Source organism: Cucurbita maxima, unplaced genomic scaffold (genome assembly GCF_002738345.1).
Source record: "Cucurbita maxima cultivar Rimu unplaced genomic scaffold, Cmax_1.0 Cma_Scf00007, whole genome shotgun sequence".
Lineage (NCBI taxonomy): Eukaryota > Viridiplantae > Streptophyta > Magnoliopsida > Cucurbitales > Cucurbitaceae > Cucurbita > Cucurbita maxima.
The window spans coordinates 4802475-4828310 of NW_019272023.1; the positions used below are offsets into that span (position 1 = coordinate 4802475).

Consider the following 25836-nt stretch of genomic DNA (forward strand, 5'->3'; position numbering starts at 1 on the left):
TAAATACGTGAAACATATTCTTCTTTTTAAGGTGATATCCCATATTGATTGGGAGGAGAACAAAACATTTTTTACAAACTTATTTTAGTCCTCGACACGCGACCTCGGTACCAGTCTCATAAGATTCATGCATTCTAAGATTCGATCAACTCTCAAGGGTATTGCTATGGATCCTTGTCGCTTGCAACAAGTTCACTAAAAGGAAATTAACTAACAAACTTTCGTGTAATCCCTACCGAGTACAATCATACAACATAAAACATCATAGGTCAGTTCTATAGTTATCCAATCCTCTGACAATCGAGTCAAGTTTACGATTAAGGGTTAATTGACGAACTCCTAATCGTCCATGTCTAACCACTAAGTCACATGCATGAACAATAATCAAAAGTCTCAAGATCAACCAACTCCAAGGTACAACTATGGACTCCAGTTCTACAGTTATTTAGACACCTGACAATCGAGTCGAGTTTATGATTAAGGGTTAATTGGTGAATCCTTAATCGTTTCCATATAATTGCTAAAATCACATACATATACAATAGAGACATGACATATCATCCTAAACATAGATACTTAATAATAATTTCAGATGCAGGAATGAAATCTTAAAAAAAACATGCACAATAACATTCTACATGTGTTTGAATTCATGTTATTGTTACATGTAATAATCATATAATTTTAAAAATTAAATCAAGCCTACGAATTATTCACAATTATAATACATTATCCTTTGCATAAATTCTAGAAAATAAACACCAATATTCAATATATATGTTTTTTTTTTTTCAAATTTTAATTTCCGTATGAGAAAACTTCTTAGAAGTTTCTCAACATTAACCAAGGAAATTTCTCAATACGTCTTCAAAGTTGGAGTAATTTCCTAGCAAATTCAAAGACATAATAATAATAATAATAATAATAACAATAAATTATTATTATTATAGAATAGCTTAATTTTACAATTAATTATATGAATTATTATCATATTCGTGTATTAATTTTAACTATTATATAATTTCAATTATATGTTCAATAAATTATAAAATATATATACGACATAAATCAATAAAAATGGTCAGATTTATTTAATTTTTGAATTAAATTTGATAAAATTAAAAAATTATAGTTGAAATTGATATAATAATAAAAATAATTACTATTATTAAAAAAAAAAAAAAAAAAAAAGGTTGATTTACACTCACCTTCCAGCCTTGAAGTTCCCTTCTGTGAAATTACAAACCCATGAATTCAACAATTTCACACACACCTTCAATCATTTCAACCCATTTTGGATCATTATATAAACCCCTTCTTTAATTTCATTTCTTCACATCATATTCCCTCTCCATCTCCATCAATGTCCTGCACTAAATGGGATGCTGCTCGCAGAGCAATGAAATTCCTACGCTACTGGAAAATTCACACCCACCGCCGCTGCCGTCGCTCCTTCCCGGTGGATTTCCGTCACGTGTGGCGGTTTATCAAGCGACTCATTCACCCAACCCCAACCCCTCTTCCCCCATATTCTGCAGAGCGTCAATTCTCCTTCAATGACAACCCCATTGTTCACCTGAAATTGAATCGCCGTTCGCCGCCGCCGTCGCCGTGTGATTATGAAGCGGAGGAGGAAGAGGAGGAAGAAGGGATTGATTCGAAGGCGGAGAAGTTTATTAAAATGTTTTACGAGGAAATGAGGTTGCAGAGTCAGGTGTCGTATTTGCCGTTGGATTAGTTTTCTGACGCTGATGAGTCATCGTCGGATCAATATTTTGTTTTATCTTAACTATTTATTAGTTATATTTTAATTAATTTTTAATATTAGTTTTAATTAATGCTTTCAGAAGAATGTATTTAAATAATACTAATTTTAATTTTGAAACAAAACAAAATAAAATAAAATAAAAGCGGTTTTTGGGAAAGCTCCAAACAGGGGGCCCCGAAAAGGAAAAACCAAAGAAGACCGTACTATTATCCTTCTTCATCAACGATCCTAAACTGGTTGCGGTGATTCCAGTTTCGATAAATTGCCAACATTATCCTCTTTCTCAATCTAAATGATCGTCGATTTCGTACTTTTTCCTTCAATTTCTTGCATGGAATACTGCTGAAATTCCCCTGATGGGCGTTGAATCGAACTCCGCGCCGCCGCCGCCGCCGTCGTCGTCTTCTACGCCATCTCCGAGCGGGAAGAGGGCTAGAGATCCCGACGATGAAGTGTATCTCGACAATTTTCACTCTCACAAGCGCTACCTAAGTGAGGTACCCCTTGTGTGCCCTTAATTTATTGTTAGGGCATCTGAAACTTCTTTGCCATTACACATTGTGTTTTGATCCAGAAAAGCTATCGGTTTGTAGGTTGAACTTGAAATTTCAGCGTTTAGGGTATGAGTCTTTGTGGCGTTTCTTAATTTGGGTCGATTATGCTCTTTAAGTTTTGCGCCATTCCTGTGTCTGCCTTTCTGGGTGCAAAATTCCCTCCTAACGTATATCCCTTCGTTGTTAATGATCTTGCACAGATAATGGCTTCTAGTTTGAATGGATTGACGGTTGGGGACTCTCTTTCAGAGAATCTCATGGATTCCCCTGCTAGGTCAGAGTCCATGCTTTATCTAAGGTAATGGAATTTGTTCCAATAAAGTTTAACTGATTTACTTTTAGATTGTCTTGTATAAGAACGAGAATTTTATTACATAGAAGTTTACAAGCTCTTGTGCTGTATAAGATTACAGAAACAAATGGATGTTAGTGGAAGAAATTGAAATTCTCCAATGTAACAAATCTTGTACTTTTGAAATGCGTCTGAAATGCCATTATGGGTCGGGATTTCTGAAACAAAATTCTCTTGATTCCTTTGCTTAGTATTCTCAAGATGTAGTTTTCCTAAAAAACTATGAATTTCCTTTACACTGCAAATAAAAAGTTACCGAGTTTATCCAGAAAGTTCGAATCTGACATTTAATTTTAAAATGTAATTGGCTCAACAAAACGCACAGTTCAAAACTTCGAAGTACCCTTCCCAGATTCTTTTAGGTAGAGGGTATCCTATCTACTTTACATGCCTATTGAAGAAGCTTATCGTCATTACCTATTGATGCTTGTGCTGTTATAACCAAGTAGTTATGATGCACTTGATGGTGTATCCTAGGAAAGCGAAGTTTCATGGTTTTAATATGTGAGGTGTATGTGCTTCACTTCAGGCAAAATTTTGATAAATGTTGTTTGGTGTACCATCTTGGTTTGAACGGAGGAGTATTTAGTATTCTTTATTAAAATCTGATGGCTGAAAAGATGAATAATGTCCACGAGGATGGTTTTCCCTGTTCTTATTTTCTGCCCCATCTTGGAGATTTAAAAATCTTGTCTGATTATTGTTATTTTTTCCTAGAATTGATCATTCATCCTTCTCTCTTAAGTTTGGCTTTGTGCAAATTGTATGTGATAAAGTACTTTCAAATCCTTGGTATGCATGTTAAAATTTTCTTCCATTAATTACATTATAAGAAGAATCTCTCTAGTACATGCGTACCACAACTTGACGGGACTCCCAATTTCATTTTTTTATGTGCTTTTAAGATTTAACGAGAGATATAGATTTATCTTTTAAATTTTCATGATGATCTTTCTGCTCCGTAGAGTTAACTCTACATGTTTTTTCCCTTTTTAATTCAACAATGTGGGATTCATGATTTAAACCCACCTTTAGAACAAATGTGCAATGTCTTAACAAGTTGAAATATGCTTTAAGTTGACATAGAGTCAACTTTATGTTGTTGAAAGTATGTTAGTTAAGGCATAATATGAAACTTTGGTTGAAAAAGAGGTTTATGTTTCAATTTCTCTGTTATGGAAAAATCGACTTATATCTCAGATTGATTGAAATGTAAGGTTAGGAGACTTCTGTATTCCTTCTAATTGTTCAACAAATGGTAGTCTTATGTTCTACATTAACAATGTTTTATTTAAAAGCTTAAGAGTTTATTGCTATTGATATTCATTTTTATTTACTCTTTAACAGTGTAAAAGGCCTTCAACTATGATGGACTGTAAGCCGTATAAATAGTAGTTTTTTTTATTTTAATTTTAAACAGTAGTTGGGAAGTGTAACGGAGGAGACTATGATGGAGTGGGTTAAAACATTATTATCTAAAATTGTGATCGTCTTTAAAGTTTGTTAAGTTTTCTAGATCACGAAAGACATGCATATCTCTTATCATCTGTGTTCCACTGTCTAAACTAGTGGCAAAGAGATGCAGTATTCACCTATTCCAACTCTTCTGCAATTTTAGAGCCTCTTACTGCAACCCTTATTCTTTGGTTTAAAACTATTTCCCTCATTGTATGTTTATTCCTTCCAGTTTTGCCAAATCACAGCATCTCGACTAATTCTAATCATGTAGAAAATCAATTTCCCACTGCCACCTAGAGCCATGTATTACATTTTGGGTCAGTATTTCGTTTATAATATTGTATGATCCAAAATGATGGTTTTGGGATTTTCCGATTTTAATCTTTTTTCTTTTTTCTCTAACCCTACATCTCAGGGATGAAATGTCCTGCCAATATTCTCCTATGTCGGAAGATTCAGATGACTGCCGGTTTTGTGAGACATCCACAAACTTATTTCCCTCGCAGTCTGATAATAGTGTACCTACCAGTCCAGTCTCTCCATACCGATATCAGAGGCCATTCAGTGGGATGACTCCTTCAACAGCTACCAATACTTCACTTGGATGTAATACTAGTCCCGTCACTAGCTTGCAGCCCCATCAACGCGGATCAGATTCTGAGGGTCGTTTCCCATCGTCTCCTAGTGATATATGTCACTCAGCAGATCTGAGAAGGGCTGCGCTCCTGCGCTCGGTGCAAATGAGAGCACAGCCTCATGGCCCATCATCTATGGAGTTGCCATATTGCTCCATGCCTGAACCTGGACCTAATATAGAAGCCGAAGAGCGGTCATGTTCTTTCATAAAATCGTTGGTTGATGAAAGAGTTTATCAACTCGGGGAATGCTCCGCAATGGGAGTGTCCGAACCTGAATATAACGAACAGAAATCATGCAAGGACTTGAACAGGGAAATGAAAGACGGTGAGTCTGGAGGGTAGAGTAGTAAATGCTCAGCAGAGGAAAATCTCTTCTAACATAACACATGGAACACATTGCTGCTGTGGAACTGTGAAGTGTTTGTTTTTTGGTTCAACCTCCATGGAAATTCTCTTTTTGCATATGCTGCAAAATTGCTTTTGCTGGATTGAGTATGGTTTGGTCTTCTTCTAGGTCATTTCCCGAGTGTGTGGTGCCTTGTGTGCTATGTTCATTGTCGAGCGAGCCATTCTTATGAAGCCCGAGTCGAGAAGAGATGTTCATTGTCGAGCTTGTGTGAGAAACTCTGTCTATTTGATTCTACTGGAGCTCGAGTCGAGAGAAGGTGTTTCTCAGAGCTAATTTTCTAGATAAAATGCTGCTGCGGCTTTAGAGGTCACAAGATTGAAGCTGCCAGTGTCCCATTTATTCCATATTTATGACGCTGTTATTATTGAATTTTTGTCATAATTGCCTTCTGAACTTACAGGCAAAATTGATCGGAAAATCAGAGGAGGAATAGAGATGATATTATATGTAGAGTTTGATCACCTGGGTCATAAACACGGCTGTTGTATTGATGGGGACTAATTGGGCCGTTTCTTCCAAAGAGAAAGCCCAGCCTTATTAAAAGCCCGTTATGGATGGGCTTAAATAATGAAGAAAAAAGCAATCTACGAAGGCAGGTAGCTAAATTTAAATACCGATTTTGAAGAACAACTAAATTAATGGAAACATATCGCAAAATGTAAACATTTTCTTAAAAAAAAAAAAACTAAATTAATGGATACAAATTACCATGTTCATTTTGAAATCAAAACACAAATATAACTTAATCCTAATATCTAAGGAATCAAATTATATTTATAAAATAACACAAATTATTAAGAATGAGAAATGAAATTATTAAAAATGAGAAATTGAACGGTGCATTCTTATTGATATTCATAACAACTAATACCTACTAATTTATAACTTTTAATTAGGATATAAATTACCAACTAATACCTATTATTCTAAAAAAATAAAATATAAACTAATTAAATATGAAAAATAAAATAAAATAAAATATATCTCAAATATATTTCATAATTAATATATTCTTTAAATATTATCTCTTAAAATAAAACATTAAAATAAAATAAATGGTTTCAAATAACATGGTTAAAACTTCCCATATTTATTTTTATCCGTCCTTTTAATTTTTTGAATTTAGAAAGGTTTATAAATTTATTAGACATTTTGTTTTTGTAGTGGATTTTTTTTGTCTATTTGCCACACGTTCTCATGTGTTGTCTTTTTGGAGCACCGTTGTTTTCCCACAAAGATGGACGGTGTTTTTTTTTCTAAAAAAAAAAAAAAAAAAAAACATTCCAAAGTACAATGATGGAAAGGAATAAAACAAACGATTTAATTTTAGAACCATAATTTACTAGACCCTACACATTTGTTACATTGCCATCAACTTTTACCTCAGAAAATTCCTATTTGAAGTTTAGTCAATTTTTCATAGCACTATCTACGAGTTTAGAGAACACGTGAACTTATTTTTCAAAATTCAAAAACTAAAAATAAATATTTTAAAATTTGAGGAACCAACACAAAATTTAAACAATTTTTTTAAAGATAAATAAGTAGGTAAGTATAATATCCAGGTTGTAAATTCGTTTCAATAAAATATCATAAAACTATATATTTTCTAAAATAATAAATACATAACATTTATAACCTATTTGAGACTTAGCAAATGAAAATACGTAAAAAATAAAAATTAAAAAAAAATTGAAAAAAGTAGAATAAAAAATTAATATATGGTTGTCCCAATCACAACGCAAATCCAGCACGTTGTACCCACTTGCTTCCACACAAAACCATTATTAAAAAAACACACACACACACACTTTTATTTTATTGTTTTTCCTTCAAATATATTAAATAAAACATTATAGTATCTTATATCACTTAATAGGATTGAAATAAAATATTATAAATTTAAATAAAAAATAAAATGGGTAAGGATTTTTAGATGTCAACTATATCCTTTTCATAATTCATTAACAACTTTGATATATATTTTTTAGTATAATAAATAATATTAAATTATATTTATTATTTAATTGCAAGAATTTCGAACATAAATTTAACGTAGTTTAGAATGAGTGGCAAGTCGTTTGGATTTATCTGTTATAAAATTAATTTGAGCTTATATTTATAAAGTAATTCATTATACATGTGATCGAATCTCTTAAGCTTTTTTTTATTGTAAATGTTAAAAATAAATCCATATTCTTACGTAACCACTTGGGTTAATTTAAAAGTAGGATCTCCACAAAATTAAATTAAAAATATATTTATAATTTCAAACGTCATTATTATTTGGACGATAGTGTTGAATTAATTTTGAATGGAGTATATGCACGTGTTTCTAAACGAGCTACACGACAGTTAAAAATAAAATAATATATATATATATATATATATATATTAATTAATTATTATTTTATAGTACAGTGTCTTCTCCTTTTCATATTGAGTTCTTGTCTTAATTTTAGTCATGTTACTGTGTTTCCACACAGATCGATAATGGTGGGCCCACACATTCTCCCCCACAAGCACTCATATGTCTTTGAATGGGTCAAAAAGATTTTAAAACATTTTTATAATATATTTTTAGAAAAATAATATACAATTTAACTGATTAATAAAAGTGAGTGGATTAATTATATTTAAATTGATTCCGGTTAAAATTAGCATTTATCAAATATACATATATTTTATTGTAAGATAAAGATATTTAATTTATTTAATTATAAATAGATAACTTTCACCCGTGTAATAAATTTATAATTATTATTATATTTCATCGAATTTTACAAACTCTCTAATAAATTTATATATAAAACACTCTGTTAATACTGAAATTCTCGTGTAATAAATATGTTAAATTAAAAAAGATGTAGAAGAATATATTAAAATTGTTATAATAGGCAATGTCTTGTACTTTGTATTTTCGTTGATTTTTTTAGTACTTCTTTTGAATTTTTAATTTCAGTATTTTTGACGGCTTAAATTTCACTTTGGCCTACCAACTTTGTTTTAATGTTTTTACTTTTTATTTTTAATTTGTTTTCGTTGTTTTTTTACCCTCTAATTTTAGAATCTTAATAATGTGTTTGGATTTAAGTCTAAATTGAAGCCTCAAAAGACTCCAGACTCGAACCTCAGGCTCGAGACTAGACCTCACAACTTTGAAACCCTCAGCCCACCTCGCGCCTTCAGACAAGAAATCTAGCTCACATTCAGCTGAATCCTTCGCAGCCTATGTCCCTCTAGCTCACACATAGGCACAACCCACGCCTAGCCAACGCCTCAAACATAGTAACCTATGACCCACCATCACCCAACCATATTCGACCCAGTCAAGCCACAACTCGATCGATACGCAAACTGTCCCCAAAACTCGAACTAATCAATAATCCAACCCGTTGACCAACACCCACCCTGCCTCCTTGTCGTTGACTCGAGCCGCTTCCACATGCCCAAGGCTTTGCCCCAAATAGTTCCTCCAGTCGTTGCTCGCACCTCGACTCACCTTCTACACTCATATACCATTGGCTTTGCGGCTCAAATTGAACTTTTTAGACTCCATTTTACCGGATGGACCCTTATAGAGCCATTTTGATGTTTCTAGAGGCGTTTGAGATTAATATGATTTGATCTATTTAACTTTTTGCTAAAAAAGTTGATTGAATTGGTTTTTTTTTTATCTATATATTATGCCCTTGATAAATATATATATATATTTTCTTTTTTAAAATGATAATAATACTAATAATTATTTCGTCCAACAAAACTGGAAAAGTGGAAACCTTAGAATCATCGAATCTAGCTTTTCTTTTCTTAGGTTGAATACGCAAATTAAATATATTTTTGCAAAAAGATTATTGAAAGAAAAGTAAAGTTTTATTATTATTTATTTATAGATAATCCACCGTTTTTATGGTATATTGTGGGTAAATTCTGGCCTTTAGTAATCATGCTCGTCTCACGTGGTGGGGACACAAACAAAAGTGATGGAAAAGTGCATTTACCCCATGGACCATCCGTTGTCGAATAATTATTTTTTCAACCACCCCATATATCATACACATCTAAACCGAATTTTTAAGCTTTTTTTAGTAATCTTGTAACCATCTTCTACTAAGTTAAATATAAAATTAAAAATTTATGTTATTAAAAACTCTAAAATTAATTAAATTTAAATTATATAGAATGGGGAAAGCATTTATTCGAGGTATAAATTTGTTTGGAATTTATTGACAAGATCTCTAATTTAATATATTATTATTATCGTTTCCCGTGTTTGGATCTACACACATGTTTCTAACGAGCTACACGACAAACAAAATAATATATTTTAGATTTTACTATACAATGTCTTGTGCTTTTCCTTTTCTTGATTTATTTTATTTTGGCTATTTTGATGGCTAACATTTCACCCTGGCCTACAAATTCTTAAACGTATTTATTGAGAGGATATTTTGGAGATATATTAGTTAGAATATATCTGAGATATTTAGTATAAATTTGATTAATCGTATATTTTATTTATTTACAAGATTTAGTTAGATATATTATTTTTTTCTATTTTTAGGTATTAGTTAATAGTTTGTACGGTAAACCTGAATGAAGATCATACACTTTTCCAGTTCTATTTTCTATTTCTATTTATTAACAGTACTTCTTTTTTACTTTTTACTTTTCGGTTGGTAACCTTTCAAATATTTATTTATTTATTTTGGATAATCAATGAGATTAAGCTCCCTTGATCGAAGCTCAACTTTTCTTTGAGCGGTCGAACAAAATATACCTATTATATAGACTTATGATATGAAATTGGTCACTTTACGCCGAAAAAATTTACTAAATAGTTACGGAAAAATAAAAAATATATTAAAAAGAAAAAGGTAATTTCTATTTGTGCTTTTTCCAAAAGAAAAAAATGATAATTTAGACCGAACAATTAAAAGGTAAGAGGACAAGATCACATGCCCCTGGGCCTACGATTGCATGACTGAATCTCATATAAAACATAATAATTTGTGAATAATTGAACGGCCAATAAGAAATCATAATAATATCAATACCGCTCGTGTAACACGTGCCATCCAAAAATTACAGGTTTGTCCTTTTTTTTTTTTTTTTTTTTTTTTTAAATAACAAAGTATTATGTAATTTTGTTTGATATGTTCTTTTAATGATGACACATGCCCAACACGCTTAACCATGATATCTTTATCATTTTAGTGTTTTTTTTTAATAATTTAATTTTCTTGAATCCTAATTTTGAACCTATTAAAAATTTATTAATCGTAGTATTCCAATTAAAAAAAGAATCATGAAAATGAAAATTCGAAGTGTTGTCGTAATTATATTAGGGTGATTAATGAAATTATGCAAAGATGTTTGAACAAAATAGTACAGTAATAAAAAAAAATAATTATGGTCATACCACCCTTTATTTCTAGATTTGAAATTATTTTTTACGAACTCGGATCGTAGATTATTAAGAATCTCTTTTTACTAAAAAAAAGTTTACACTTCATAAGTTGAGTATAATTTAAGACATATTCTCGATCTACCGAAAATCAATGTTTTTAGCGACACCCGACTCAACACTTACCCTTTTTTGTGCATTTTTTATTTTTTCATTTAAACTCTAATTTTTGCATTGTTTTCACTTATATTCATAGATTTTTCTCAATGACCATATTTGAGAAGTTTGGCAAATTTTGGAACTTTCTAAGTAAGTAGCATCTTGCAACCTTGGATTTAACTATGTTCGTAGTATACATGATAATATGATATAAAAAGCATGTTGTAAAAATTTGAGTATGAAATGAGTTGATTTGATGTATGCAAGAACACGTTAAAAGTTATGAGCACGTTTATCTAGGAATGATTTGTTGAGCTATGATTTAACCGAAATCGAGAGCATGTTATTAGTATGATACAAAACATGTTAAAGGAAACCTATTATAAAGGTTTGAGTATGGAATGAGCTGAGATGACACTGGTTGATTGTTATTATATATGTTTACTAAATACATACGTACTATTCTATGAACTAAAATTCATGACTAGGTATTCATGTTTAGGTCGTTATTTTATATGTTTGTGATGTTAGCAGTTATATATGGACAATTAGGAGTTCATTAACTAACTCTTAATCGTGAACCTGACTCGATTGATAGGGGTTTGTAACCATAAAATTAGCTTACGATAATTCATGACTTAGGACTATACCCTATAAGATTATTGGAAAGTTTTGCCCGTTAGCTTTCAAAGTTGAGCTTCAAAACATAGGTGCATTAAATGCACTCTCTTTAATGATTGAATTTATGGAATTAGTGATGGTTAATAACATATTTCATTTATTATATTATTTAATTATAATTTAAATATTTTTGATGTTTTTAATATAGAAGTAAAGGTTATAATTTAAATATTTATCTTATATTTAAACCAACTATTTCATGCTTACTGATTAAAATAAATAAAACAATTTATGTGAAACTGGTGAATATGGATGCAGAACTATTTATAAAAATGTTTGATATAACTCTACTTTTGGTTAGATAGCCTTTCTTGTCTACCTTAGAAGTCCCACAATAATTGAACTTAATTTGGCAAGAATCCTCGTGAACCATCGTCTAAAATATTGGGCCAAAGATACAATTCTTTGAAGGTTAATTCTCACCACCTCAGACATTCTCAAGCCAATCAAAGTGATAGCCTCGTGAAAATATATCATTGGCCCTCGGTGTTATACATGCAATGTGAAAGGTTGTCAGTCAACCAATTTGGGAGAAAAATCTCAATGGGACTTATTTATAAATGAATTGAGCATAAATATATCATAGGTATTAGGTGGATTTGAGGATTAGATTATATGGTGGTAGGTCAAGTGAGTTACGTGTTATGAATATACATTATTATATGTTACATTGCACCATATCATTCAAACACTAATTTCTCATATATTATCGGACCTTATGCATATATGTTACTTTAATTTGTATATGGGTTGGGTCCAACTTCATGTTCATGTATATAGGTTGTATGTAGTAGAATCTAGGATGGTTAATATTTGCTCACATGTCGTATATGTTATTTTTGTAAAAGATAAAATAAAGAAAAATAGTTGTAATCTTGCCATTAGATGCATCTTTCTCTCCATCTTAAATGGAGTAGAGGAGATGGTTAAGATAACAAAATAGAAACTTGGAGTCAGGCGGCCGACGAGAAAATGGTAAGTGGCCAATAATGCCCTAATTGATGGCATTCCCCTCCATGGCTAGCACTGGAGGAACCACATCGTGAAGCATGTTCAGTTGCAAGAACCTAAGCAAAGTTATGTCTGACTCGGTTAGGACCCTTGATTTAGTTTAGCTAGATTTTCTGTCACCAACTTTGTTCTCACTGTCCACCTGCAATTATATTTTAAATTATTATATGAAAATAGTTTTGAATATAATTTAAAATAATTTTTTTATTATAAATTGCCACAAATAAATTACCTTTCATTGACTAAAAATAAATAAATTTTTTACAATAAAATCCACCATCACACGTGCATTACACATCAACATTTTTTTACAACACAATCAAGATCGATGGCAAAAGTATGAGCAATATTCACCTGCGTCTTCATTGGCTTCCTCTTCTTATATGCATGTCTAACTTTTATTATCAAATAAATTTTGAGTGTTGTTTTTTTTTTTTTTGGAAATTGAATGAGTAGAGTTAAGTAGAGTTTGAATGCAAATGGTCAATGGTGCTGTAACAACCATTCCAATTTGGGAACTTGCAAGCCTATGGAATCACTGCATTTCTCGATGTGAGAAAAGAGGAGTTTGTAAGCTTAATGGGAATCATCACGTATGTCATTGCTATTGTTGATTTCATATATTTTCTTTCGTTTCTGCCTCCATTTTCATGCATTGCACTTTTTACAAATTATAGTTTTAATAAATGAAGAAATAATAATTATGTCTTAACTTTCAAGCTTTCTATTTTCTCGTGGTTGAAAGTCTCAAAGTGAATTGCAAAGGAGTCCATATTTTCTAGAAATTAAAATATCTTCAAACACGAATCTTACCCAACTGAGCTCAGAGAAAAATACATATTTTGTTATGTTGATTTTTGTGAAGGAAAAGCACAAACAAATTATAATAAGTAGTGTCATAATTTAATTTTCCAGATTATTAATTTGAGACGAGTGATTTAAAAGAAAAAGAAAACAAAAGTAAAATAGTAAAAAAAAAATAGAATTTTTATTAGTCATTTTAATATAAAAGTGATGTGTCATATAGATAAAAGTTTTGAAGTCGTATAAAACATTCTATTCTTTTATGGTAGAACTCACCTTTAACAATATAAAATATATTTTTTTATTTTAAATTTGTTGAGAGCTAATCTTTTACTCTACAAATTGGACATTAACTTTACATTCGGAATCATTTTGACGGTTTTATTTGAATAGAAATGTTTCAATAATCTAAAAGTAATTAGAAAATTTATAAAAAAATATTTTTCTTTATTTTTTTTTTAAATATATTTTTCCAAGAAGCGTGGAAATTCAATATAGCTTTTTAAGTAATAATTTATTCCATCCAAATTTTTCAACGGAGGGACAGGGAAGGCTAAAACCAAAAAGACAAAGAAACGTCTCAACATCTGACAGATTCTCTCAATTACTGTAATTACAAACACTCTAAACAAGACCGCACCGCCGTTGATTTTTTTTTTTTTTTTTTTTTTTTTTAATTAAGACAAAAGCCAAGAAATCACGGCGTCGGGTTCGGCAGCGCCGCCTGCGAAATCGTCTCCGGCGTCGAACTCGACGGCGTCCCATTCATGGCCGCCGGCAAAGCTTTCCCAGTTCCAGGGACTGTCGAGACTGAACGAACTACTAACCGAACTACACTCACCGCCAAGCTCCATCTCCGCCGTACCGGCGTCAACGACAGCAACAGTGGCGGTATTGCTTTCGCACGTGCCAGCTGCATCATCGTTCCATTCCACCTCGACGTTAGTTAATAATTCACTCAAGTCCAACGACATGTCGTCCTCCTCAAAAACATCTTCATTAAAATCCAACGACACAGAACCACCACCAACGTCATGTCGTCCTTCTGCCGGGTCGTCAACAGTTTCCTCGTTTGGACTTCCCCTCTCCTCCGTGGTGTCATCCACAGCCCCACAAACAGAACTTTCTCTCTCCAAATCCGGCATCGGAAGAATCTTCCTCCCTACCTCTGCCTCCACCTCCGCCTTGCTCCGCCTCCCACGTCCGCCTTTCCGCCGTTGCAGGAGGCTGAGCTTAGCTTCATCCACAATTACCGGCACATCATCATTGCGGCGACGAAATGTTTGAATTTGACGACTTAGATGTGAATTCCAATAATTTTTAATCTCGTTGTCTGTTCTTCCAGTTAAATGACTTGCAATTAAAGACCACCTAGAGAGAAGGAAAAAATAATTAAAAAAACGACCAGATTTGTCATTTTCTTCTCTCTGTCCAATTTTCTATATTAAAATATGATTACTCCTCGTTTTTTGTATGTGATTTCAACTACATATAAAATAATAATAATAATAATAAACTGTGGTTTGACCAAATATAATATAACATGTTTACTCATTAAAGTTAAAAATTATGAAAAAAAATCTTTTTTAGTCTCAATTATTTGAAAAATGAATTATTGCGATTTCGTGAGCCACGGAGTAAAAGGACAATTTTCACTAAATATTATTTATTATAAAATAAAAAAAATAGACAAAATTGTGATTGAACTGTACACGGCAGGGAACTATAGCGGAGCGTTACGAAAAAGGGAAAGTGAAACACGTGATTCATAAGTAATGGTGTTTTTTTTATAATTTTATTATTATTTTTCTTAAATCCCAATTGATAAAAATGGAATCTTTTTTTGTTTTCTTTTCCAAAAAAAGAAAATTAAAAATAGAGCATTTTTAGTTATAATAATAATACTAATAATAAACTGTTAAGAAATTAAATTGACCTGTTTCCAAGGGAAGCATGAAGCTTTATAATGACATCTTCTTCTTGAGGTGTGATGTTACCTCGCTTCAAATCGGACCTCAAATAATTAATCCATCTCAGTCGACAACTCTTCCCACATCGGAGAAGTCCTACACAACACAACACAAAACCTAAGTTTTTTCTTTTTTTTTTTGGAAAATATATTCTGTGGGTCAAAAGGGAGGTTCGAACCCACCTGCATTTTTGGGGAGGGATCTCCAGGAGCCTTCACCATTTGCAAGAATGTACTTTTTCAACCGATCATCTTCCTCCGTCGTCCACCGCCCTTTTTTCAGGCCAACTTTCTCACAGCACGGCCTCCTCCCCATTCTCGCCGCCGCCTGCCCTCCAGATTCAAAACGACATCGCTTAATTAAGCGGCTTCTCTCTTTTCACCCGCTCAACTTCAAACAAGCTGCTAATTTTATCACTACCCTTTCTCTCCACACTGTCAGTCTCATACTGTGACGTATTTATAATAGCAAGTGAATGCGACAAAGAGTGGGAGTGACGTGGCAGTTCAACTTGGAAACGTGGATGTTATGGGACATAATTATTTAATAAATTTAATACTTGTAATAAATGGAAGGATTAAACCGACGTCGTTTCTGCCTTCGGAGGGTAAATTGGTCTTTTTCATCGCTACAGATAAAAGGGTATATTCCTGTTTCTGAGTAGCAAAAGGACTGTGAATGAATATAAGCCGTTGATGAGTGTGTACTAAAATAATAATAATAATAATAATAATAATAATAATAATAATAATAATTCATAATATAACGTACCAATTGGCAGGCAAAATCTTGTACGTATTTGAGTAAAAAAAAATATAAACAAAACTAAATAAAAATATTATTTTCAATACAATTTAAATATAATTTTTATAAGTGGCCTACTATCAACCTTAAAAGAAAAAAGAAAAATTTGGAAGCACTCTCACGTGTCCATTATGGAGACATACTCACCTGTGTTTTAAGTTCAATAAAATTTAATTTAAAATTCATTATAAAAATTATTTTAAAGTTTTATTAAAATATATAAATAAAAAAAATTATAAAATATAATCTGTATTGGAACCTTACAAATGTTTAATTTTATGTCTTCGATATCATTTAATTATTTATTTTTTTTTTTCTTTTACTAAAAAAACACCGACCCAACCTTTTAGGATCACGTTAAATATGATTATTTTATAAATAAAAAAATTATCATTTTATTTCAAAAAATACTCGTAAACTTTAAAATCATTTTTTGAACACTTCAAAATCTAGGAGTAAGATAAAATAATTGTTTTAATTTAAGATAAAAAAGAAATAATTAAATCAAACAGCATTATTGGTAGGACCCAGTTGAAAATCAAACAGCATTATTGGTAGGGACCCAACTTCAAAATGGTTTGATTTTAATTAGTCATGTAAAGATTGGAACCAGTGGTAGTCCACACCCACATTAAATCAGGATCCAAATATCCAACTCATATCACTTTATTGATTTTATTTCAAAGGAACTTATAACTTTTTTATTTCATTTAATTACTCGTTTTAATAGGCTTTTTATTTTAAAAATATGAGTTAATTTGATGAAACAGGTTGTTTTAGAACATGGAAGCAAAATTTGTGAAAAAATATGTGACAGAAATGTGGAGCAAAAATGTTGGAAATTGTTGTGGAATTGGTGTGAACGAATAAAAAAGTAAACTTTGTATAGAATGAATGATTTTGATGGGTACAGAGGCCTTTAAGTTAAGTAGGCCTACCAGCAAAGCAAGTACTTTCACAATTCGCTTTTTGTGCAACACAACATAAAAGAAGAGGTTATCATTTAAAAACGAAAGCCCACTTATTTTAGAGTTCCCCTTCCTACCTAAAAACCTTTTTAAGCCCTTTTTCTCATCCTCCTAATCCAAAAATAATTCATTTTCGAACCTTAGGTTAGATTAGACATACTTTTGAATTGGGTCGGGTTGATTTTTTTTTTTATATGATTCAATTTGGGTTAGGTATGGGTTTAGTGTGCGAATGATCGGTCAATCCAACTCAACCTAACTCGAATGCACTAGAGAGAAAGAGAGAGAGTCATGCCGATCCCAAGTCCAAGGGTGACATGTCAAACCCGTATACATACTCATACTCCTCTAGCATCTTGTGACACGATGACTAATGATGGACAACTCACATTAGTACTGGGTCCAATGTACTTGTACTCCTTTTGGATCCTCTCACATGACATAGTTCTTTGTTTCTCTTCCTTCTTTTGCGCATAAACTGTACTATATTTTCACTACCTTGAACATAAACTGTCATAGGTTTGTTTTGGGTTTTATATTCCTTTACTTACAAACTCAGGATATCATTCTTTAAATTAGTCGTCTCTACGTCGTGTTCAATCTCCCTTCCTTCAGCTTCCACAATGCTCCTCCTTGCATGCTTGTAAACCATCACACAAATACAATCACACTACTTCTTAGTAAGCACTGTCATTGAATCAATCAACGCCTTCTATATTCAGAGCTTCGAGTTCTTATTCCTTGGTAGTAAACGCTACAAAATTAATTAAATACTGAATATCTTAATATTAATATTGGAGTTTGAGGGTTAGGTTATTAAATACTCCAACATTTGTGATGCAAGCATTGGAGTGGGTAGTTTGATTATAAATAATTAGCAGGGTTATTAAATAATACTTATCTTGAATGGCAGAGCGGAAAGTCGTGGGGATTTGGGAATTTGCAATTACAAATGCAATTTAAACAACAATGTATGCACTTGTTGGGAGTTCCTCAAATAATGAGATGCACAAGATTTTGATTCTCCCACACCATGTTCTGCCTTTGCTGCTGTCCCTCCAAGGATTAAATAAATTTCTAAACTTCAAATGATTCCCCATTTTATTTAATGAATTCATCAAGTTGAGGTGGTTTTATATTGCATTTTCGATCAAAAATGTTTATTTATTTCGTGGGGACATGCTTCATATGATAAGTATTCCCGATTAAATACAAGGTGGGGAGAGATTTTGTCATTCGATCTCTATGCGTTCTCTGTGAGGAATAATTGGAGGGCGAGGACGTCCCCACATCGATTTTATGCCAAACTTTAGCTTTCATTCTGTTTACACACTGCTTTAAAACAACAGCCATTGCTTTAGCATACTTTCTTGCAATAAATTTTAGAGTTTTTAATATCCCAATTTTGCCCCCCAACGCAACAATAATCCCATCCCCAAAAGGACAAATCCGGCATTACAAAATTCACAAGAGGGGCAAATCCGTCACATTTCCCATTCAAGACTTGAGAATCCCCAATGTCTCAGCCTGTAGAGACACTGAATGCCTAACGTCACAAATATGAATTCCATGTTCCCCCATTGGAACCCTTCTAATTCCAAATCCGTCCACCACGCTCAGAAACTTCCACACATGGATATTAATCTGGGCTTGGGCCTCCAAATGGACCTTCTCAAAGCCCACAACCTGCTTCTGCGGGGCCGCCCAAACTCCCATCGGTGGGCTGGACTAAACCAACAACGTGTGAGGACCGCAGGTCGTTACTCGAGGTCAACGAGCAAAACGGGCTTCACGCGAACTAGACTGCACGAGTTCGATCCGGGCCATGTGCTTCTAGGCTGCGGTTTCTGCACTAGTGTGGGCCACCCGACCCGAATGTCCAACATGTGGATCTCATCTTCTTAACCCGACTCCCTGACGAATCTCTCCCTCGTGGATCCGTTTCCGACTACACCTTTGCTCGATTCCGCTACCAATGGCGACAGTGACACCCCTTGTGCTTTGATACCTCCCCTACCACGTCGAATCTTGTCTCGGAAGAGAAGGGAACTGGTGTCGTCGGTTGAGATACGTCGGTAAGCATCCTGTTATGAATTAAAAGTATAGACAAGGAGGTGTTGCATGACTGAGGGTGTGAGAATGGCGCTTATGAAGAGATGTGGGGCGGTTAATTCCGCAAAAACCAAAGAGTTTTGGAACCAGTCTTGCAATCGGCCGTGATTTCTTATCCAGAACTCAAAAAAAAAAACAAAAAAACAAAACAAAAAAGCTTCTAATCTAATTTTTACTTTATCAGACCTTCCACTTAGAACTGGTGCTGATAAACAAGAATTAGAAGAAAAGCAGGTCCTAACCGAGTCAGATGAACAAAGAACAAGAGATGAGAATGTCAAGAACAATAAACTTTGAGATAGGAACTGAATTTTACATAATAAGCCATGAGTATACCTCCTCCCTCCTCCCTCCTCCCTCCTCCCTCCTCCATCCACACATCATCTGAAAGCAAAACAAAAAAGAAAAGTTCAACTCAAACCCCCTCCCTCTAACACACACTCAATATTATCAAACTCCAATCGACTCGGAGGGGCTTCGGACAGTGGGATTTCATTAATTCACGAAATTGTATCACATACCATTGTCAATCTCACCTACTACTTGATATATTGAGACATCCACTTGAATCCATCACCATAACCCATCTTCCGAACAATACTGCACATGAATACCTCTAATGCTCGAACGTCCGAATCAGCCAGATTTACCTTTCCCTTCCCCGTGGTGAAGTTCGTCAATCCAAGATGGTACCGCAATTCTTCCTCTGATGCAGCGTATGGAATGTCAATCTTGTTGCCCAATATCAGGAATGGCACGTTAGCAAGAGACTCATCAGAGAGAAGAGCATCGAGCTCCTTTTTTGATTCTGCAAACCTGTCTTTGTCAAAGGCGTCCACCAGGTACACAACAGCATCTACCTGTGATAATTATCATTTTTCATTTCAAATTGAGGAAAATCACTGTGTTTCAAAGATTCAGAAGCAGGGCTCGGCATATCATATATAGTTTCTTTTCAATGCTTACACTGAACTATGGGGAAGATCACTCCCCTGCAAAGCAATTACTATTAAATGTGATCTTTAAATGCTAAGAGCAGGTGAGCAAATTGTTGGTAACTAGAGACTGATACAAATTACTGATAAGTTGAGTATCACACATCAAGAAGTAAGATAAACAACTGAACGTGTATTATGCAGCTCAAGAAGGAACAACTAGTGTCATTTTTCTTTCATCGTGGACATGTCAAATACCTAAACTCATGGAAATCAAAGGATACCAAACTAACTATCAGCTTGGAATTAAACGATAGTTCTTCATTTGATATGAAAGTGCTCCTCAACAGAACCAAATGCCCAAGAAAGTCACCACAAAAGCAAAGTAAACAACTGAAAATGGAAATACAATAAGCTCGAATTTCAGAAGAAGAACCGAGTTTTGTTACCTTAGCATAATAATCCTTCCAGACTCTACGAGCGATTTGATGTCCACCCAAATCAAAGGCCTTGAATTTGATTTTTCCAATACTCAACTCCTCGGACGTCGGGTACTGTGTAGGCTGGTGCTGAACTAACCTCTAGAACAAGAAAACCAGAAAAAGAAAAACAAACGAAGAACAATAACCAAGCCACGCCATGAGAAACAAATCAAAATCTCCAATTATTTCATTTCCTCAGCCAAATCCAAAATCCCTCACGTTTAACAAATAAAACACAGAGTTTCCCCCAAATCGCGAAACTGAAATCGAAGAAATCAAACCTCGTCTTTCAACATATGAAGCAGGGTGGTTTTTCCGGCATTGTCGAGGCCAAGGAACAGGATTTTGGCCTCCTTCTGCCAAAGACCGAGGGAGGCCAAGACGCCGTAGAACCAGTCAATGAGGAACATTGGTGGAGTCGAACGGAAGCAGATCGGAGGGAAATTGAAGGGGATCTAGGTCGCCGATGAGGGCAGATTGAGGAATCTGGAAGGTTGTGGGCTTCGATCCGAGGAGAGAATTTGGAGTTTGGACGGAGAAGAATATGAGAATACGAAACGGATCGAAAATACAATTTTTTTTTTTTTTTTTTTTCTTTTGGGTGTAAACTGTAATGTAAAATCAGACCGCTCTCGTTTGTGAATTTCGCGTGCATTTCCTGTTTCTTCCCAATTTACCTAAATTTTTAATTTTATAGTCCTCCAATTTTCTTTTTTTTATTTCTTTAAATATCAAGGGAGTATTTGAACGTTCCTCTATGATTTAAATAATTGAATTATGAATATAATATTAATCTTATAGGTAAATCATTGAATATAACTCTTATTTTATTATTGGATATTAATATGTCACAAATTTTTATTTGACTTAAAAAAATGTAAAATATAATTATAATTCCAATCTGAATCGAGACATTAATGGAGTAATATTTAAGATGATGGAGACAACGATTTTAGGGTATAAATTGATGGTTCTTTTATCAATTTGAAGACTCGACGCAACTAAGTGCACCTCAAAATCGAAGGGAACAAAACAATTAAATTTTGTAATATATATATATATATTTATTGCTATGTACCCAATTATCAATTAGACTTTAAAATATTTGAAGTAAATTTAAGAAATTTAAGTAATTTAAATTTAGAGGTTAATTTCAAAGGTTCTGAAAATAAATTGAAGCTCTCCTTCATTTTCCTTAAAACTTTGATGAAGCTATATTACATCAGAATTAAGAGCTTTAATTTCTTTGCTTGGAATTCTAAGGTTACTTGACAATAACAACGGGACATTTCGCATATTTGGCACAGTAATCACTCACGCTCCCAAGCAGTGCCCTGCAAACACAAATTAACATAAGTGAGTATCCATCCTACCTAATATTTTGTTGCTTAATATTGGCGTGACGTAATTAGTATACAAAAATTATTCACACATATATTAAGAAACGTTTTGCTCTTGAGAGGAATTTCAAAATGAACATAAAGAAATGAGATAGCCAAAAATTTGAACGGACCTCTGGAAGAAACCATAACCATGGCATCCCATAACCAAGGTATCGGCTCCAAGCTTCTCCACAGTACGACATATCACGTTCTTCGCATCTCCCCTCCCTACTACTCTCTCCAAATCTACCTGCAACATAATAGGTGTTCGACAAAATGCCACTCAGAAAATTAACACATACAAAAACAATCAAACTAAACAGATCACAGATCAGAGATTAGAAATCAGAGAGAGTCAATCCATTACGTTCGTATTAAACTTAGCATATACTGCTTCGGCTCTCTTCATCACCGCGCTAACCAGATCCTTGCCTTGCTTTTCCATCGCCGAAATCACATCGCTCGAAAACACATAGCCTAAAGTACAAACAAACCGTCAAAATTCAAATTCACGAAATCAGATGCCTGAATCGAAAAATTTTACCCGGCGCATCGAAGGAGGAAATGGAAATGGCCGGAGACGGCTTGACGTAGAGGAGAATCAGAGTGTTTTTGGTATCTGGAGAAGTGAGATTTGAGAGACACCACTGCAAGGCGAACATACTCTCTTCACTCTCGTCTACAGCAACCACGATCCTCTGTCCGTTCGCCTTCAACGATTTCGCGGCTTCCATAATCGCCTTCTTCACCGGATTCGGTTGAGTTAATGTAAATTATTGAGATGATAATAGCGCCCGTAATGTTTGTGTATATATATGGCGTGGAGAAGTGTATTGGCCTCAGGTTCTGGATGAGACAGCGGAACCCATTTTTGTTTAGGGCGAAATGCATAATTTTATTGAATCCATTGAGCGACGAATTTAAATCTATCCGTTTCTATTTCTGTGATTTTAATGTAACAGCTTATCCGAGCACAAAAGCCCCTTGATATTTTTTAAATAAATTTTTAATTAATTAAATAATTTTAAAAAATCAGTTTAATGCTGATATTAAAAGAAACCAGCCAAAAACAATAATTATTAAAGTTATATTATGAAATGTGTCACACATCACATCTCATTCAAATAGCTTTCAATTACTTTCTTTTTTATTCAAATACCATGTCCTACAAGTACAAGTTGTCCAAATAAATAAAATAAAATAAAATAAAACTACTACCTATAAATAAATTTTGATGTGAATATAAAATAAAATACCAGATGTTCCGATAAAAATGAAAAATTAGAACAATTGGAGTCAAAGCAGTGAACTTTAGGAGCTAGAGTTTTATTTACCTTAAGCACGGTTAAGAATGAGAAACAAAATGTGATTGAAAGTATGATTTTCATTAATGTTTAAGACGTTTAAATAAGATACAAACTATCTACTAATACAAATATATAACTAACTAAATCTTATAAATGAGATAAAATATACGGCTAATTAAATTCTAAAATAAAATATACTACTAACAACTCCAAAAAAAAAAATATTAACTAATTAAATCTTGTAAATAAGATAAAATATACTGAAATATACTTCTTACCACTCCCAAAAATAAAGAAAAAAATATTAAATAATTAACTAAATCTTGTAAATAAAATAAAACACTTCGCTAATCAAATCCTAGGATAAAATATACTCCTAACTAACTTCCAATAACTAACTACCAAAAATAAAGAAAAAATATTAACTAAATCTTTTAAATAAGATAAAATAGATTATTAATCAAATCCTAATATAAAATATCCTAACTCTCACAAATAAAATAAAAAAATATTAACTAACTAAATCTTATAAGTAAAATAAGATAAAATATACTATTAAAAACTCAAAAAAAAAAAAAAATATATATTAACTGATTAAGGATATCATATACTCCCGAACTAATTATTAAGATATATTCTCAAAATATTATATTTTAATAGGAACATTATTTAATTAGAGACTGAACGTTAACTTATCTTATTTAAGGGTCATCTTATTCAACCCAACCGAACATAGCCTTTAGTACAACATGTTATAGTTAAGGTTTGAAACCCTTGCAACTCTGATAAAACATTTATATTATTATTAGATGAAAACCTGGTAATCAAATAGTTACCTTTAAATTGAATGGTAAAATGGATCAAAATGAGGGACTAAAAAGTGCAAATTGGATTAGGTTTTGATGGGACAGCAGTGAGGAGATATTATTTCTAGAGATAAAGATGAAGTTTCCATTTTCTTTTATTGAATATTCTAAAATTAAATTTTAGTTGACAATTTCTTTTATTACTTATAATCACAATTGTTTAACCTTTCAATAATTTGAAGTATGTATACACCAGTAAATAGCTTTTTGTAATGTTAATGATTAAAATAAATATTTTTAAAATTATTTAAATGTTTGATTGATAAGTACATATTTCTTTGACAAATCTTCATATTTAAATAAATTTTAAAATTAATAATTGATATTATTTTACTCCAACAATAATTGAGGTTTAATTTGTTTTTTTTTTTTCGTATAATTTTCATGATGTGAAAATCAAATTTGGCTCTTAACTTTCATGACTTTTTGGTATTTGTTTACATAAAAATTAAAATTCAAAAAAAGAAAAAAAAAATTGAAGCAGCCACTTTTGAAAGGGGAAAATATCAAAAATATTGTAGTCTTTCTTTAATTGTAATATTAAAAAAAAAATTAAAAAGAAAACTGGTCTGATGATATTTTGAATCAATTGCGAAATAAATATCTGATATTCTATTTCATAATGATTTTGTTTTCTTTTGTTTTTATAATATCTATATTATAGAAAATATCTAAGCTTCAAACTCCAAATACAATTAATGGAATATATACTACAAAATACTTGAATATTTGAAAAGTATTTAAAAAATACCCTTCTAACTTTTAAAAAACATTCGTTTAAGTTTTTAGACATTTCATTAATACTCTCTTAAATAAAAAAAATTAAAAAACACTTCTATATAATTAAATGTTATGCTTAAAATAATATTAAATGTTCTCGAGTAATTTTTGAGGAGAGTATTAATAATTTATCTCCAAAACTAACTCTAACTATTTTTTTAGATTGTTTTTTTAGTTTAAAAATATTATTGAAACTTTTGAAATTGTCAGAAATATTTTTAGATTAAATACCAAATTTAATGGTATTTTTATTAATTTATTGACGTAGTTTTGTACCAAATTTATAAACCAAAAAAATTGAATGCTAATTAAATACTAAAAAGTAAATAGAATAAATATGAATTTGTAAATAAAAAACAAAATGAAAACAAGGGTCCAATACTGGGGTCCAAGATTTTGATTTATAGGTAGGGGAAGCATTAAGTGAAAGTGAAAGGCCATAGATTGGATTGGATTTGGAGCTAATCTTTTGGTTTCCACTTTGGGCCTAATTACCATTTAAACCATTTTAACGGTCCAATTTTTTTTTTTTTATTGTAGAAGAACTTCCTCCTTTCCTTACCTAATCAAACTGTTCAATTCAAGCCGAAGGCCCAATCATTCCAGATAACACTTGCATCCACTGTATTACCGCCGTCCGAAACCTATTGATTATTTCAGGAGATAAAGCTGCTAATTCATTTACTTACGTCGACAATTGACTACTTCTTTTGCGGACCGAGTTGTTATTTTCTCTTTGACAAGTAAAGTTCATTAAAGATGATGGGCTTGCTCACCCACCTCCAGAACCTAAGCTTCTAGGCTATATGACTCAACAAATCTCGAAAATGACATCCGGGTATAGCACTAACATATGCGAACTATTAGGCATTCTTTTTCAACTCATTATTAAGTTAAGTTGGGTTTATGATTATTACAGTAATATTTATAGTAATTAGTTTTCCGGTAAGATAGTACAATTTTAATTATTATGGTACTAATTTAAATAA

General features: G+C 32.4%; 4 protein-coding genes across 5 annotated transcripts; 1 reads left to right on the top strand and 3 right to left on the bottom strand.

Moving 5' to 3' along the window:
* The first annotated feature begins 1894 nt into the window (after window positions 1-1894).
* Window positions 1895-5635, top strand: LOC111482488. Of its 2 annotated transcripts, XM_023128299.1 has the most exons (4): window positions 2193-2265; window positions 2343-2388; window positions 2523-2620; window positions 4548-5635. In XM_023128299.1, exons 3-4 carry the CDS (start codon window positions 2526-2528, stop codon window positions 5110-5112), a joined length of 660 nt encoding a protein of 219 aa, XP_022984067.1. In that variant the 5' UTR covers window positions 2193-2265; window positions 2343-2388; window positions 2523-2525; the 3' UTR covers window positions 5113-5635. The 2 variants fall into 2 exon arrangements, with proteins under 2 accessions (XP_022984066.1, XP_022984067.1); XM_023128298.1 differs by lacking the exon at window positions 2343-2388 and having other exon boundaries at window positions 1895-2265.
* An 8103-nt stretch (window positions 5636-13738) lies between these two features.
* LOC111482482 (myb-related protein P-like) lies at window positions 13739-15644 on the bottom strand. Its single transcript, XM_023128290.1, has 3 exons — window positions 15394-15644; window positions 15178-15307; window positions 13739-14612 (listed from the first exon to the last, which is right to left on the bottom strand). Exons 1-3 carry the CDS (start codon window positions 15524-15526, stop codon window positions 13919-13921), a joined length of 957 nt encoding a protein of 318 aa, XP_022984058.1. The 5' UTR covers window positions 15527-15644; the 3' UTR covers window positions 13739-13918.
* Window positions 15645-19361: 3717 nt separating this feature from the next.
* Window positions 19362-21207, bottom strand: LOC111482493 (GTP-binding protein SAR1A-like). Its single transcript, XM_023128304.1, has 3 exons — window positions 20794-21207; window positions 20480-20611; window positions 19362-19955 (listed from the first exon to the last, which is right to left on the bottom strand). The coding sequence occupies exons 1-3, from the start codon at window positions 20920-20922 to the stop codon at window positions 19635-19637; spliced, it is 582 nt and encodes a 193-aa protein (XP_022984072.1). The 5' UTR covers window positions 20923-21207; the 3' UTR covers window positions 19362-19634.
* Window positions 21208-21677: 470 nt separating this feature from the next.
* LOC111482495 (universal stress protein A-like protein) lies at window positions 21678-22747 on the bottom strand. The gene is made up of 4 exons (XM_023128307.1): window positions 22439-22747; window positions 22262-22371; window positions 22026-22144; window positions 21678-21846 (listed from the first exon to the last, which is right to left on the bottom strand). Exons 1-4 carry the CDS (start codon window positions 22626-22628, stop codon window positions 21777-21779), a joined length of 489 nt encoding a protein of 162 aa, XP_022984075.1. The 5' UTR covers window positions 22629-22747; the 3' UTR covers window positions 21678-21776.
* Window positions 22748-25836: the final 3089 nt, after the last annotated feature.

What these genes read in the sequence shown, in the direction of transcription:
- LOC111482488 (XM_023128298.1), top strand. Translation starts at nt 2,125, where the DNA reads ATGGGCGTTGAATCGAACTCCGCGCCGCCGCCGCCGCCGTCGTCGTCT. An exon ending in ACAAGCGCTACCTAAGTGAG is followed by an intron (nt 2,266 to 2,522) that starts GTACCCCTTGTG and finishes GATCTTGCACAG; the next exon opens with ATAATGGCTTCTAGTTTGAA. An exon ending in GAGTCCATGCTTTATCTAAG is followed by an intron (nt 2,621 to 4,547) that starts GTAATGGAATTT and finishes CCTACATCTCAG; the next exon opens with GGATGAAATGTCCTGCCAAT.
- LOC111482493 (XM_023128304.1), bottom strand. Translation starts at nt 20,922, where the DNA reads ATGTTCCTCATTGACTGGTTCTACGGCGTCTTGGCCTCCCTCGGTCTT. An exon ending in TTCATATGTTGAAAGACGAG is followed by an intron (nt 20,612 to 20,793) that starts GTTTGATTTCTT and finishes TTCTTGTTCTAG; the next exon opens with AGGTTAGTTCAGCACCAGCC. An exon ending in GGAAGGATTATTATGCTAAG is followed by an intron (nt 19,956 to 20,479) that starts GTAACAAAACTC and finishes TAATTATCACAG; the next exon opens with GTAGATGCTGTTGTGTACCT.
- LOC111482495 (XM_023128307.1), bottom strand. Translation starts at nt 22,628, where the DNA reads ATGGAAGCCGCGAAATCGTTGAAGGCGAACGGACAGAGGATCGTGGTT. An exon ending in TTCCTCCTTCGATGCGCCGG is followed by an intron (nt 22,372 to 22,438) that starts GTAAAATTTTTC and finishes TTTGTACTTTAG; the next exon opens with GCTATGTGTTTTCGAGCGAT. An exon ending in ATGCTAAGTTTAATACGAAC is followed by an intron (nt 22,145 to 22,261) that starts GTAATGGATTGA and finishes ATTATGTTGCAG; the next exon opens with GTAGATTTGGAGAGAGTAGT.
- LOC111482482 (XM_023128290.1), bottom strand. Translation starts at nt 15,526, where the DNA reads ATGGGGAGGAGGCCGTGCTGTGAGAAAGTTGGCCTGAAAAAAGGGCGG. An exon ending in ATCCCTCCCCAAAAATGCAG is followed by an intron (nt 15,308 to 15,393) that starts GTGGGTTCGAAC and finishes TGTGTTGTGTAG; the next exon opens with GACTTCTCCGATGTGGGAAG. An exon ending in CATGCTTCCCTTGGAAACAG is followed by an intron (nt 14,613 to 15,177) that starts GTCAATTTAATT and finishes CCTTCTCTCTAG; the next exon opens with GTGGTCTTTAATTGCAAGTC.